General features: G+C 40.4%; 1 protein-coding gene across 3 annotated transcripts in view; it reads right to left on the bottom strand.

Moving 5' to 3' along the window:
- Dach2 (dachshund family transcription factor 2) overlaps nucleotides 1–5036 on the bottom strand; it is a 508482-nt gene extending 503446 nt beyond the window's left edge. For 2 of the 3 annotated variants that reach the window (XM_036174726.1, XM_036174727.1), the window contains exon 1: nucleotides 4356–5036. In XM_036174726.1, coding sequence (XP_036030619.1) covers nucleotides 4356–4864 — 509 coding nt within the window. In that variant the 5' untranslated portion in view covers nucleotides 4865–5036. The remainder of the gene's footprint in view (nucleotides 1–4355) is intronic. The other variant, XM_036174725.1, reaches the window with a different exon arrangement.
- Between the last annotated feature and the right edge of the window lie 11154 nt (nucleotides 5037–16190).

Genomic DNA, 16190 nt, shown 5'->3' with positions numbered 1-16190 from the left:
AAAAGTTATACAAGTTCTTTAAAAACTTGATGAAGCTTAATTTTATTGTAAATGACAAACAACAGTTTCACAGTAAACTATGTTACTCTGTATAGATTGTGAACTCTAAAGGGTGCATCAAACTTGAATGCAAAGCCAAATTTATTGAGTGCTTACAATAACCATCTTTCTAGTATTTGAAAAGTTTAAATATTATAAATGCTATTAAATTCACGAAAAATTATTCCAACATCAAATGACCCATATGTTCTGTTTATATACTGTCAAATAAAATATGAGTGAATCATTGTGAATTTTAATTGTAAAAACAAATTTGTGTTTGAATAATGTCAAATAATGTCACCAAATAATTATCGCAAGGTTTTCTTAATCAGACAGTCTTGTTTCTACAATCACCTATTTAACTATACTTGTGACTGAATAACATTTAATTAATTGCTCCCCAAATGAAACAAAATGCTGATCCTGAAATCTGACAATGTTACTTTTATGTAAGTTAAAAGGAGATATTGCTAAAATGTGTTGTCTATTTGCATATTTAGTAAGAACAATTTGTCATTTAGTGTATGACTGCTCATATACGTGAAAGAACGCAGTAAGGAAGATCCAGTACACAAAGAGTGAAGATTTTAGACATATGCTATCTGAATTTGCCCATCTCTGGCATTGAACTTTCTGAGTTTTCCTGTAAAACAATGAAACAAATAATGTTTTCAAAATCTAAAAGAAGGTATTTTCCATGATTGGGGATCTTTGAATCATCATTTTCTTAATAATCATCAAAATAATGTTTTTATTATTAAGTTTCAAGTAAAAGAATGTGAAGAGAAATGCCTTTTCAAAGGCATCATTGCAATCAACTTACCTAATAGAATAATAATGATCAGGAGTTTTGTTGTACTAGTCTCTAGTAGTTGAAGTGCACATAAATTTCACAACTTCTTTTCTGAGAAGACAACTCTGAATGTTTCAGTAACTGACTACAACAAATGACAATAGTACAGTTCTTGTCATGGCTATCAGGACTATCAAAAATGAGTATATCCACATACATACACATATAGATATTGGTCACTTGTGTTTCTTCACTGTGAATTGCACTGAACCATATCAAAAAGCTACTTGAAGGCAATATATTAGGGTTTCTGAAAATAGGAAATTTGAAATGATCAATTTTATGTGATAACATAGAGAAGAGTACGTACAAATTAAAACATGCTGGTCAGGACACGTACTCATCACCACATATTTGACAAAGGAGAAGTATGCTTGTTATTCAGGAAAAAAATTGCCAAAAGCACCATTACAATAATAGGCCTTCAAGAGTATCTTCTGAAATTCTATCCATCAGAATGAGTTTCCATTCGACTGAATGTGTATTTTTCCCCTGTACTCTCCTCCGCTCACCTTTAGCTAGAAGTGAGTCACGAATCCTGATGAACAATCCTCTTTAGTCAAGTCTACATTGGGAACATCGCTCATCTTCTTGGGTGTGTTTATATGATCTTCCCCTCCTTATGACATAATTCTGCTCTTTTACTGCATTTCTCTTCTCTTACTGATCTTGTGTCTCACCTACTTTATGCTATCGTTCTGAACCTAGTGCCTACTTATAACCCTCACTTCTCTTTTTACTGAATTAAAGTCACAGACATATTGTAGACCTAAACACTAACTTCAGATTTCATTTAAGATAATACATCCCGTTACCTACAGTCATGAAGCCTTTTTCATAAGCATCAATTTTATAATTTTATTAACACCTTTATGAAGGTATTTGCATCAGCAAAATTTGCTATATTTGCATGGGCAAAATTTGCTAATATCACTTCATTATTATTAGATTCTTCCCAATAGTTATATTTTTTCTCTATCAAAAACTACAGTGTATGTGTTATACATAGTAGTTTTCCTCACCTTCTGTGCTGTATTCATAAAATAGGTTTTATTATTTTTACAATTGTAGATTTCAATACTTGCAAGAAAATTATTCCAAACATCATAAAATGTAGTAAAATGCACAATGCATTGTGTCACAGATATATTTCTTCATATTTAATATTTTTCTATTATCATTTTATATAAAATAAAGTAAAAATATTTGCTATGAAAATTATAAAGAATAAAGCTTAATCAGATTAAGACAGTAACCTAAAACATATTAAAGCAGAGTGCCAAAATAGTATAGAATGACCTGTCTCAGGATACTAAGTAATTTATCATTTTCACTTTAATATCTCTCATTAAAATTTAGGAAAAGTTCTTATTCATAGAAACAATCAAAAATCACACTAAAATGATAACCTATTTACTTTTAGAGTGAAACTCATAACTATTTCTCAAGAATGAGAGAACCAATTATTCACAAAGGAAACAAATCCCTGTATAAAATTTTTCACTTTGGGAATGACCATTTGGGGGAGGGTGACGGGGAGAAGAAAAGGGAAGGAGGAAACAGAGATGAAGGGGAAAGAGAACAGATGAACATGGCTTTTTCTATCTGCAATTATTTTTCATCTAATTGTATCTGAATATCAGCAAATGAATCAGAAGTTCTAGTAACTCACTGAGTTTCTATATTAGTAATATTCTTTGTAGTCAAAATGAAAATTTTCTATTTTCTATAAAATAGTTCTATTTTTAAAAACCAATGAAGGAAGCTTCCACCCTTTGTGTTTTAAAGCCATTAAGAAAATGCTCATCTTTAGAACAGTTCATCTTATACCTTAAGAAAAGCCCATTTCATAAGCCAGGTTTGTAAGCCTTACATGTGAATCAGGTAGGAGTTTCCATATGAACTGGTTCTGTGCTTGAACACAGAAGAACGTTGCTCAAAGGAACAAGAAAGGGTTCTCATGTAAGTTCTGTAGCACTATGCTATTTATTGTACTAGTAAGCAACAGTTAGCCTATAAGTTATCAGTACATTTCCACTAAAGATAGCAATTTAGATTTTACAACAGACATGAAAATGAAGTTGCAGTTTCAGTCCACAGACCAAGAAATATCATCATTTAAAGTCGCACTGTGGGACCAGACCTCAGCAGAAGTTCCTTGTAAAATGATAAACTCTGTTGCTGCTTTACAGAAAAGCTCGTTGCTCCTTTTCATCCAGGAATTGTGATCTCTTCATTTGTACACTAATCTCCTGTGTCAAATGATTACTTTCCTGAGATTTTGCCAGACAGGAGATGAAATAAACATTAAGAAGCCTAACTTATACTTTTGAATGTCAGAAATTCTCAAAGTAGTTTCTTTTCCTTTTTACTCAAAACACTAAACATAAGTTGCTTCCGAGTGCACATGAACACTTAGTCTCCAATGTACTTTTAAACTGTGATACCCCGAGAGGGTATACTTATGACCTGGGAAGCTGGCTATTATTATTTAAACAGTCCTCTCAGGAGAAATAGGGTCCCTTCTAACTGGTTTGTCTGGGGTGGGGGAGCTGGTGCATCCTCTCAAAAAAAAAAAAAAAAGAAAAGAAAGCTTACTAACTTCTTCACCAACCCTCAGCCTAGTCTTAGCCCCAGCATTTCATGCCCCACATTAACCTCTGCAGGTGGCCCAAAAGGGAGGGTTCCAGGAAAATGGCATCTGTCCTCATCGTTTTTTAAAAAATAGGACTCATCTACTTTACCGTGCACCAGGGAGCTTTGCACAGCAGGCATGAGCATATGTCCTTACTAAAGGCAGTTCTACAAGCGGGCGCGTGTGTACACACACACACACACACACACACACACACACACACGCACGCACACGCGCGCGCACACACACCTCCACCACCATCACAGCACACACATCCCATACACTCTCAGAACAAACATACAGGATGGGGATCGAAGCACCCTCTGGGATAGATTCTAGACTTCCGTCCCCCTGCATACCTTAAATGCTTGTTTTCTCAGTTGCCAGCTTAGGAGCCCAGGTTACAGCTCAGCTAGCCCCCAACCTCAACCCCAACCCCATGAAAGCCCCTGGTGTGTGCGTGTTCAGAAGAAAAACTATTCGACCCGTATGGCCACAGAAGAGCAAGAAAGAAAATCAAATAAAGAAAATAACTACGACAAGCAGTCAAAAAGCCATGCAAGATATAGGCGAAAGGCTGTAAAGTTTCAGTGGAGGATTGCAACTGAAGTTTGTACGGGACTCGTTCAGACTGGAGCCCTACCACTGAGCACAGCCTAGAAAGGACTGCCAATTAATAAGCCCTTCTAATTCTCTCTACCCTGCTGATTACAGTGCAAAGAAGCAGGACTCTGTCTCTATAGACAAAGTTGGATGAGGATGATAAGACATGCAGAAGAGGGCAAAGGGATAAGAAGCGAGAGAGTCAAGGAATAATTGTCTCACCTGGCATTTGTGCAATCGGTGAACAAAGTTTCAAAGTCTTTCCTGGTGATGAGCTTGCAGCGGTTCACCCCTGGCTGGATGGCCCCCAGCCCACGAAGGATTCGAACTTGCTCCACAGTACACACCACGGGGGATATGTCCAGTCTCTTCAGTTTAGTGTACACAGTGTGCAACCCTCCCACGAGGTGCTTGAGGAAAAGATCAAAGACTTGCGGCAGGCAGATCAGTTCCTGGCCGTCCATCAGGAATGAAGCCACCTTCACTCCGTGCATGTCCACCATCCGGCACTCGTTAGTGTTGGTGTTACTGCTGCCACAGCTGCCACCACCAATCCCGCCACCCCCGACACTGCCGCTGTGGTTATTGGCCATGAAACTGTTGATCAGATTAGGGGTTAGACGCGGGGGCTCTCCTGGAGACGAATACAGAGGTTCAGCCCGGAATAACCCCCCCGGGACTCCGGCGCTGCTGGAAGTTGCAGAGATCACCGGAGGTGCAGAGACAGCCATGGTCACTCTGTCTGGAGCCTGGTTCTTAGGGCCCTCTCGCGCGCGCGCCCTGACTCCTGTAGGTCCCCTCGCACTCACTCACTGACTCTCTATCTCTCTCTCAGGCACGTTCCCACTCTCAGAACAGTTTGCAAGTCTGAAGCAGGCTGGCTGGCTGCGGCTCCAGCTCAACGACCACCCTACAAACAGTGAGCAGCCTCGACCCGCGGCGGCCCGAGAGCCCACCCCCACCACACCCCCTCCCGAGACTGGCAGCGCCCCCCAGCCAATGGGCCCCACCCCCTCAGCGTCCGCGTGCGCCGAATGGCTGCCGCCAGCGAGGGGTGGAGACTCCCCAGCCAGCCTCTGCCTACCTGAGGCTGTGCGGGGGCTTTCGGTGAATGGAAGTGGAGCACGAGAAGGGGGCGGTGCAGTGCCTTCGCCAACCGCCTGGCCTTCAGAGCAGAGTCGGATTGCCCTGCAGAGGTCTCCGAGGGGACTACGTTTGCAAGCAGTCTTCTCCGAAGTGAAGGACTGGTGGGGTCAAAAGTGGGACTCCGTGTCTCCTTCACCCCAAACTCCAAGCCATCCCGCACCGAGTTCGGTGGAGGAAAGTGACTTAGTTCTAATTCCACGTGCACATTTCTCCCAAACTCAGCGGGGCGAAGAGGTGGTTCCGCTCAACATCCAGGAGAAAAAAAGAGTCCAGTGAGTTCACACGGAACAACTCAGCCTTCCTCCTAGCCATCTAGCTCACTTGCTGTAATTTCTTCCTTCTCCAGAGCCAACAGGACCGCTTCCCAGAGTCCTGGCACTCCCACCAGAGTTGCTGGGTGCTGCTGGGTGAGACTGTGCTACTACTCAAGGGCTTTCAGGAAGCGTGGTGGGGAGCCTCTGAGGCAGATGGGAAGATTGTTTTACAGCACTTCCGCCACTGTCCCAAAACAGACCAGGGGTGGGGGTGTGTGTATGTGTGTGTGTGTGTGTGTGTGTGTGTGTGTGTGTGTGTGTGTGTGTACCTTAGTCTGAAATCGTGTGTGTGTGTGTGTGTGTGTGTGTGTACCTTAGTCTGAAATCGTGTGTGTGTGTGTGTGTGTGTGTGTGTGTGTGTATGTCTGTACCTTAGTCTGAAATCATCTTGCCCTAACGTTACCTAATGACTCAAAACCGTACATAGTTCATATGGACAGATGTTAACACGCTGGAATATGGTGTTTTATCTCCCTCACAAATAGGGTCAGAAGATCAGTGAGTGGCCCAGGCATTCCAAAGGCTCTATGTCCTAAATGGTAGCTTATGATTCTTCTTCCCCTACCTATCAAACATCCAGAACTTACTACAAAAACGCACAGGGAACTAAATGTCTGAGTTGGGTACTTGCCTGAAAAAAAGCATTATCATTTCCAAACAACATATCACAGTTGAATCACCTTATCCAAGTTGTTTTAAATTCCTTGTCAAAGTTTAATTGAACTGCCAGGTATTCTCTTTCTCCTGGAAAAGCTGGTAGTTATTCACTGTGCTAAATTCAGGCTGAGTGTTCTACTTTTTCATTTTGTATTTAATAATTTCTTAAATATGAAATATCCAAACATCCCTGTAATGTCCTTTTGCTGAAAACTCCCAATGACTATAAAAGAAAGGCCTTCATAAAGTAGTTGCAGCCATATAAAGGGAGCTGCTTGACCTTAGGATCATCAGTGTAATTAGAGTTTCTCAAATCAAACTTTGTATCGAATTTATTCTCCTGGAATTTGTATTGCAATGTCACTAGGGGTAAGTTGTTTCAATACATCATTTAATAGATATTCTATCAAAACACCTCTTGCACAGATTTGAGACTTCTTAAAAAAAGAAACAATAAATACAAATATGTCACAGTGCTTACACTCTTTGCAAAGCACTACATTTTTTGGAAATCTTTCTTGCCTCTGCTCTATCTTCTCATTTTCCTTCCAAGATTGTAACAAGTGAGCAAATACAATTTCATGCCTTTAAAAATGATTTGTGATTGATTATATTCCAATCTGGTATGTTAGAGTTGCTTATTCCTGTATTCCAAAAGCCACTATCAACACTAGTTCTTCACATTTTGACGTCATTCAATTTGAATGCCTCTCTGTCCTCTCTTTTTTTTTTTTTTTTTTGACATGAGGATCGAACCCAGGTCCTTGCTCTTGCTAGGCAAGTGCTCTACCACTGAGCTAAGTCCCCAATCCTCCTCTTTCATTTTTCAAGATAGGGTTTCTCTGTGTAACAGCCCTGGCTGTTCTGGAACAGCTGTGTAGACCCAGTCTGGCCTTGAACTCAGAGATGCTTCCTGCCTCTGCCTCCTGAGTGCTGGGATTAAAGGCATGGGCCACCATACCTGACAGTCATTGAGGTATTCCTTAACTTTGAATTTTTAAAGTAACTTTGTGACATCCCTATCCTCTCACCTTCGTTGATTTGAGCTTTTACATGTTTTTTTTTTCTTTATCTTTTTTTTTCTTTTTTTTTTTTGGTCATTTGTAAGAGTTTATATTTTAGAGACATTAGCCTTTCATAATTTATAATATATCTGGAAATCAAACTTGGGTCCTCTGCAAAAGCAATATATTTGCTTAACTACTGAGCCATCTCTCCATCTCCCAATCTTTGTTGTTTTGTGAAGCAGGGTCTCAGTTTGTAGCCCAGGTTGTCCTGTAGCTCACTGGGTAGCCCAGGCTGGCCTTTGCCTTCTTGATCCCCTTCTCCCACTTCCCAAAGGCTAAGATTGCAGATGTGTTCACCATGCCTGCTCTTTAAACATCATAAGTTGCTTACGTATTTGGAGATGAGGAGAACATGCAGATGGGAAGAAAGCGAATTATCCATTTTGGAATGGACAGATCAGGAAGTGATGTGGTGGACAAGTGTGTGTGCTGCTCTTGGTGAGCGCCTCAGCTACAGCAGTGCAGCTTACTCGGGCTTACTGCTCATGCATGTGGGTCTTTCCTGAGATGCTTGGATTTCTGTACACCATGGTGGCTCCTTCTAAGAGAGGACCATCCTGAGAGCAAGGTGAAAGAGCAAGACTTTATGGTCTAGCCTTAGGTAATACTGCCTCATCTACAACTTTCTGTGTCTTGAGATAGAGTCTCTCTGGAATCAAGGGGAAGGCACATAGACTATCTCTAGACTTGGCTATGGAAACATTCTAGAAGACTCTGGGACAGATAAATTATGCCAGTGAGAGTCATCTATGTTGTAAGGTAGTCGTTATTTTCTAGGTTTTGCTCTTTTTTTTTTTTTTTGCTTTTTTTTTGGGGGGGGGATCTCATATAGCACAGGCTGTGTAAGCATGGCTGACCTGATCTGATGCTCTTGCTTCCCCCTCTACAGTGCTAGAATTACAGGCATGCACCATCACCTGTCAGCTTACTTGCTTACTTTTTAAATTGCTGTATTGTTTCCCTCCTTCCCCCATCTCCCTTCCTTCCTCCCCTCCTTCCTTCCCCCTCCCTCCAGTTTCTTGTGTAGCCCAGGCTGCCTTCAGACTCATTATGTAGCCAAAGCTGGTTTTAACTCCTGATGCTTCTGACTTCACCTCACAAGTACTGGTGTTAGCTGTATGCCACCACCTAGGAAGTAAATTATCATTCTGTCTCCCTGCCCCCAAGGGGTCTACATAGCCCCCACTGGCCTGGAACTCACTATGTAGACCAGGCTAGTTACAAACTCACCGAGATCTGCCTGCCTCTGCCTCCTGAGTGCCGGAATTTAAAAACGTGTGCCACAACACCTGGCTTGTTGGCTTCTTTTTGTGACAGTCTCACTGTTTAGTGTACACTGGCTTGGAACTTAGTCTGTATCCCAATCTGGGTTAGAGCCCATGATTCCCCTGACTCTGCCTCTAATACTGTTGTTGCAGGCAGACACTACCACTCCTAGAAAATTATTGTGTGATATTTCATTTAATGTGTATAGTCCAATTTATGTATCTGCACTTCTATTAGTTATCTGTAGTCTTGGCCATTTCGGGGAGCTGCTGTGAATGTCTTTTTTTGTTTGTTTGTGTTTTTTGTTTGTTTGTTTGTTTGTTTATCGAGACAGGGTTTCTCTGTGTAGTTTTGGTACCTATCCTGGATCTCGCTCTATAGACCAGGCTGGCCTCAAACTCACAGAGATCCACCTTCCTCTGCCTTCCGAGTGCTGGGATTAAAGGTATGTACCACTGCTGCTCGGCACTCCTGTAAATGTCTGTATCTAAGTCTCTTGGTGAATGAAAGCCACCTTCTATCATCAGTGTTGCTTTGAAGAATTAAAACACACACACACACACACACACACACACACACACACACACACTTAACTCTCTTTCCCTCTTCCAGTCTGTCAGGTATTGTAGCTATAAGTACTTGAATAGGTAAATTTGTCAGTATTTTTAAAACCTTTATTCACTTATTTTATGTGTGTGTTTGTGTGTATGCATGCAAGTATGTGTGCACATGTGCCTCGGTGCATGTGTGCATTCAGGGGACAGCTGGTGAGAGTTGGTTCTCTCCTTCCACCACTTGGATTCCAGGGACTGAACACAGGCAATCAGGCTTAGCCACAATCACCTTTACCCACTGAGCCATTTTGCCAGCCTCTCTGCCTCTCTGTAGTGGGTAGCCATCCCAGCATTGGCCTGGAAGTTCCAACCCACTGAGGCTTTGGTAATGGTCACGCCCACAAGGCGGGGCGGAGGAGGAAGCGGAAGACGAAGGATCGGGAAGAACTCTGCTCGGTCCACCTCTCGCGTCCCGCGTCCCGGAACCAAGAGAGTGAGTTTTTTCCCGATCCTTCGTCTTCCGCTTCCTCCTCCGCCCCGCCTTGTGGGCGTGACCATTACCAAAGCCTCAGTGGGTTGGAACTTCCAGGCCAATGCTGGGATGGCTACCCACTACACCTCTCTGCCTCTCTCTGCCTCTCTCTGCCTCTCTCTTCTGCTGAGCTTGCTAGGCAAGCGCTCTACCACTAAGCTAAATCCCCAACCCAGTTCTAGAGCTCCTATTTCTGGGACATCACTTTTCCTATTAAAAACAAAACAAAACAAAACAAACAACAACAAAAAAAAACACTAGGACCTTGGTCTTAGGTTGAGAAAACCTGTGCACTCCTCTAGATGAAGTTGAATCTACACAATAGATTCTTAAATTCAAAACAAATGTGTCTCATAAATTTCAAAGTGATTTCCTCTGTGAATGAACTGGAACGAACCCTTGAACCGGTGATTTCTTTGCCCGTTGTGGGTGGTGCTATTCCTGGGCTGGTGGTTCTGGGTTCTATAAGAAAGAAGGTTGAGCCAGGCGATGGTGGCACATGCCTGTAATCCCAGCACTCGGGAGGCAGAGGCAGGCGGATCTCTGTGAGTTCGAGGCCAGCCTGCTCTACCAAGCAAGTTCCAGGAAAAGGCACAAAGCTACACAGAGAAACCTTGTCTCGAAAAACAAAACGAGAGAAAGAGAGAAAGAAAGAGAGAGAGAGAGAGAAAGAGAGAGAGAGAGAGAGAAAGAAAGAAAGAAAGAAAGAAAGAAAGAAAGAAAGAAAGAAAGAAAGGCTGAGTGAGCAAACCATGAGGAACAAACCAGTATCACTCTTCCATGGCCTCTATATCAGCTCCTATCTCCAGTTTTCTACCCTGCTTGAATTCCTGCCCTGACTGCCCTCAGTGATGGACTGTGACCTAGAAGTATAAGCAAAATAAACCCTTTCTCCCAGGGTGCTTTTGTCAAAACCAAGAGAATTAACAGCTAAAATGAGAGTCTTAAAAGAAAAATGATTGTTTTCTAACTGATATACAAAAAAGTAGACTTTGAAAGTACTTACAAACACAGGCCTTAAGTTTTGTTCATATCCATGGAAGACCTGCCTTTTCCTAAATAGAAACAGAGGATGAGTGGATTGGGGGATGGGAACAGGAGAGGTTGGGGGAGGGGACTGAGGGAAGAGGAAGGAGGGGAAACTGATGCTGGGATGTAAAATAAATAAAAAAATTTATAAAAAAAAATACGCCTTTTCCATCCTTTAGTAGTATAGACATTGTAATATAGGGTGTATTATATTAAAGGATTTAATTTGAATTTATCTTTTACATTTAAATTTTATTTACACTTCATGATGTATCTTCCCGTTTAAAATTGTAGGGTTTTGTTTTGTTTTGTTTTTTTTGACTATTCAGATTGGATACATTTGAACTTCATCTGGAATCCTACCAGTACTAGATATGGTTTGATTCATTTTGCTGACTCCCTATAGAATTCATTGGAGCATCTGCTCCAAACTTTACAAGCCACAGTTCCCTCCACTCTCATCAGTTGCTATCTTCCACTTCTGTATGCTTTTACCACAAAGTAAATGAGAATTTTTCAAGCCTCCCTTCTCCTTTCAAAAATAGTTTTTCTCCTTCATGTCTCTAATCTACTCATACTCCCTGTGTCCCTCAGAAAATATAAAGCTTCCTGCACTGCTTTCCTTGACCCTTTTGTATCCCTCAGGCCACGAATCAATTTTATTCCATAGTCTAGTCTCTTTTGCATCTGCAGTGTAGCCCTCTCTGCTTATTCCTACTCCTTTTATTATTAAAATAAATCACTAGACTTTGAATGAAAGAAAACAAAAACAGACTCTAAATCTTAAGCAATAATTCTCAGTGATGTCCCTAGGCCCCTGGCATCTGCCTCATCTGGGTACTTGACAGAAATATAAACTGTTTTCCCATATTCAAGACCTACTAAAACAGAATCTCTAAAAGATAAGGCCCAGAAATTTGAGTTTTAACAAAACCTATTGAGATCCACTGGAATTCATGCAGATTCTTCAAACTTTTTGAAAATAACAGCCGCTTACAATTGTTTCCCTTTTTATTACACTTTTGACCTTACCCTTTTGCAATGTAATTCTTAATAGCATGCAGCTGAAATTACTATACCAGACATGATCATTGTCCTATTAAACAGCAATTCAAATTTGTTTTTCTAAATCTTCATCCTTTAATATTCTGGATCTTTCTGTACTAAATATTTTAAAAATATTATATCTTCTTTTATTTTCTGAAATTATAACATAATTACATCATTTCCCCCTTCCCTTTCCTTCCTCCAAATCATCCCATATACCTATCTTTGCTCTCTTTAAATAGTGATCATTCTTAAGACCATATCTCTTAGCTTTTTGACCTTTCAATTACCAAATATTTCTCTTATATACAGCTTTTCCACTTTAGTGTACTTGTTCCTGACACTGAAAATGTAAATCTTCTGATGTGTACACTATCATTACTAGTCCTAATTTCACCAGTTGTCTGTAGCTTCAACACCACCAACCTAAAGGACTTCCCCAAATCTTATCTCTAGCTTTCTCAAAACTCTCCTATAAAATAGAATGTCTCCATGGCTGGAGAGCACTTACTGCTTAGAGGACTGAAGCTAATTCTTGGCACTCATAAAAGCTTGCAATTCCACTTACTGGGGATTTGATGGCCTCTTATGGCAGCTGTGGACACCTGCACTTACATCCACTTGGTAATCTGAATTTAATTGGCCTCCATAAACTCATAGAGAATGTCACTATTAGGAGGTGTGGCTTTGTTGGAATGGGTATGGCTTTGTTGAAGGAAATGTGTCACAATGGGGGCAGGCTTTGAGGTCTCTTTTTCTCAAGGTTAACTTACTGTGACACTCAGACCATTTTCTGTTACCTGCAAGATGTAGGACTCTCAGCTACTTCTCCAGCACCATGTCTTCCTGCATGCCATCATGTCCCACCACGCTCCCTGCCATGATGATAATAGACTGAACCTCTGAACTGTAAGCTGCCACCTCAATTACATGTTTTCCTTCATAGAAATTGCTGTGGTCATGATGTCTCTTCACAGCAATAGAAATCTTAACAAAGACAGAAGTTGGTACCAGGGACTGAGATATTGTTTGATAGGCCTGACCATGTTATTGTTTGGAGGAATTTTGGCTTTGGTACTATGGGTTAGGAAAACAGTAAAATGCTTTTAAGCACTGCTTTATGGGCCATACTAGTAGGAGCATGGAACACAACGGTGTTGATAATGATTTGAACTGTGGTAATCAAGAGGTTTCAGAGAAGGATGTTAGTTTGTTGCCTAGAGATCATTCTTGTGATGTTTTGGTGAAGAATGTGGCTGTTTATTGCCCTTGTCCAAAGAGTCCGCCTGGGGCTCAAGTGAAGAGTTTTGGATTAATTCTATTAGCAGAGGAAATCTCAAAACAGCCAAGTATAGACTCTAATGAAGATTTATTTATAATGAAAAGGAGCAAGCTGAGCAATAAAAATACAAAATGTACACAGATTGAGAAAAGGGTCACCAGGAAGTGAAATAGACCTAAATCTTATGTTCAAGGAGATAAATGGATTAAGAAATGAAATAAAGGGAGTGGTGACCTCAGGGATGGATCCCACCCACCTAAATTTCCAACTTCTGAAAAGAAAATAAAGAAAAGCTTAGAGCCCGGAGTGGTGGTGCATGCCTTTATTCCCAGCACTCTGAAGGTAGAGGCTGGCAAATCTCTATGTTTGAGGCTCACCTGGTCTACAGAGCAAGTTTCAGGACAGCCAAGATTAGACACCGGAGGACAGAAAGCTGATAAAGATGTAATTGAACTAGAGGGCCATGTTACAGCCCCAGAAAGCAGCAAAATTTGGCAGCTTTGGCCACATGGTTCTGGCTTTAGAGTTAAGCATAGAAAAAACGAGTTATGGAATTTGCCTCCACAACTAAAGAAAGCCACTGAGGCCAGGCATGTGTCAGGAGTGTCCCTTAATGGAAGCCTAGAGAGACCATTGCTTGAAACTGTGAAGTTGAAGCCTGGATTGCCTTGGCAAACCTAAGATATTAGAGATGCCAGAGCTGTGGGATGTCCTCTGGGGAAAGCTGCTAACAGGGAATGGAACCAGCCAATGAAAAAGAAACTGAGCAGAGAGTTTTGACATCAGAATTTGGAGGTGCAGAGTTTGGAGTTTGCCCAACCAGTTTTTGGTCTTTTGGTTTTGCTTTGGTCCAGTATTTCCTAACTGTGCTTCCTTCCCTAAATTTTAGAATGGTAATTATATCCTGTGCCATTATATGTTGTAAGTATGTGATCTGATTTTTTATTTTGATTTCACAAGGGATTACAGTTAAGAGGTTGTATGAATCTCAGAAAAGACTTTGAACTTTGGTCTTTTAAACATGGATAGACTATGAGGACTTTTGAAGTTGAACTAACTTCATTTTGCTTTGTGATATTGTCAAAAGTTTATAGGAGCTAGAGAGTGGAATGTGGTAGTTGAATGTAATTGTCCCCCATAAACTCATAGAGAATGACACTATCAGAAGGTGTGGCTTTGTTTGAGTGGGTGTGGCCTTGTTAGAGGAAGAGTGCGGCCTAGTGTCTCAGTTGACATTCTGTTGCCTGCAAGATGTAGAACTCTCAGCTCCCTCTCCAGCACCATGTCTGCCTGTAAACCACCATGTTCCACCATGATGACAATGGACTAAACCTCTGAACTGTAAGCTACCCCAATTAAATATTTTCCTTTATAAGAGTTACCGTGGTTATGGTATCTCTTCACAGCAATAGAAACCCTAACTAAGACAGTGCACATATCCACACAACAGTGCACATACTTTAATAAATTAAATAAATATTTTTTAAAAATATGGGAAAAGAACAGAATGTCTTCAATGGGGTATTCCATGGTCATCTCAAATTCAACAAAAGTGAATTAATTATTCTAGCTCTTGTGAATGTGGTCTTTATTTTTCATTTCTGATATCTACCTATCTGTCTAACCACCTATCTAATCAGTTTTGCCTCAAATTTGTGATTCCCTTGCCTTGGCCTCCTTAGTAATAAGACTACAGTTTTTTGCCACTGTGTTTATCTTCATTCATCTTTTTGTCATATTTATGTGTGTGTAGTGTACATGCATATGTGTTTGAATGTGTATTGGTGCAATGTGTATAGGGGTAAATGTTAATGGGTATGCATGTGTATATGGAGACCCAAGATTAACATAGTAGGAAGGCTCTCTCAGTTGAACTCAGCAATCTACATTTCAGATAGTCAACCTAACCAGCTTGCTCTTGTGATCCTGGTCTCTTTCTCCAAGCACTAGGATTATCAGAGGGCCACACGACACTCCTGCCACTTGAGTGGATGATGGAGATGCAAACCCTGATCTTCAATCTTGCACAAGTGCTTTTACCCACTCTGCCATCTCCAGAGCCCCATTAACTTCATTTCCAGTAATTTTAAAAGCTTTTTCCATGCAACTAGCTACCATAAATAGGTACTAGAGAAAATCCTTTGATTTCTCTCTTTCCATTACACATTCCATCAGTCAGTCACTCAGAACTTTTGATTGTCTTCCACATCTTTTCATTTTCAGTGTTAAAAACTTCACTGACCTTTCATGTGTTTGTAACATTACAGTAGTTATCTCTCAATCTTGTTACTTTGAGTGCTTCCTTTTCCAGTTTTACAATGAATACAAATTAATTTATTTTTCTTTTTTCTACATATCTCTTTTTTCTTTCTTATATTTTTTCCAGACAAGATCCCCTAATATTTGTTGGGTGATTTGAAGTTCTATTTCCCCTGCCTCAGCCTTCCAAATGCTAGAATTAAAGGCACAGGCCACTATGCCAGATCACACTATTAGTTAATGAAATTTTGCTATACTATTTTTTCTTTAGATCTTCATTATTACTACACCTGAATATCAGATAATGTCTAACTCTTTAGAATGATGCTACTTCCTTGATTTTTCTCATCATTTCCTCAAATAATGACATATTGCTTGAACACAAATAAATGGGTATCACCCTTCACCATACTTAAATTTCTTACACTGTTTCCAATCTCATGGTAATCTTCAGGTCCACCATCTTTCTATCTAGAATGCATAATTGTACCCTTCCTCATTTCTGTTTACCCAAAGCATATTTGTGCTTTAAAACTAAATTCCAATGTAGTGCCATGAAATAGTATCTCATTCTTTTTTTATTTCTGGCCAGAAAGGGGATCTCTTTTATCTGAAATTTCATGGTAATTGTGACTCTCTTAAACAAACAGAATTATAACTTTAGAGCCTTAGGTCATGACCTAGAATCAGGTTAAAACAGATTAGGTATCAGTTTTATATTAACCAGTATGGTATTTCAAGGACCAACTACTGTGCCTGTCTTATGGTTGTTGTTCATACATGTTTCTTAAATATTAAACAATGACATCTCAATTTGCTTTATCCTATGGTTTTTAGAAATTAAAGGTTTTTGGGAACTTTACATAAAGTACATATTTTGTTATTTTTTCCTAACAGCAATTGG

The sequence above is a fragment of the Onychomys torridus genome, chromosome X (genome assembly GCF_903995425.1).
Source record: "Onychomys torridus chromosome X, mOncTor1.1, whole genome shotgun sequence".
Classification (NCBI taxonomy): domain Eukaryota; kingdom Metazoa; phylum Chordata; class Mammalia; order Rodentia; family Cricetidae; genus Onychomys; species Onychomys torridus.
The sequence above is the reverse complement of the archived record's forward strand: the minus strand, read 5'-3'. Positions and strand labels throughout refer to the sequence as shown.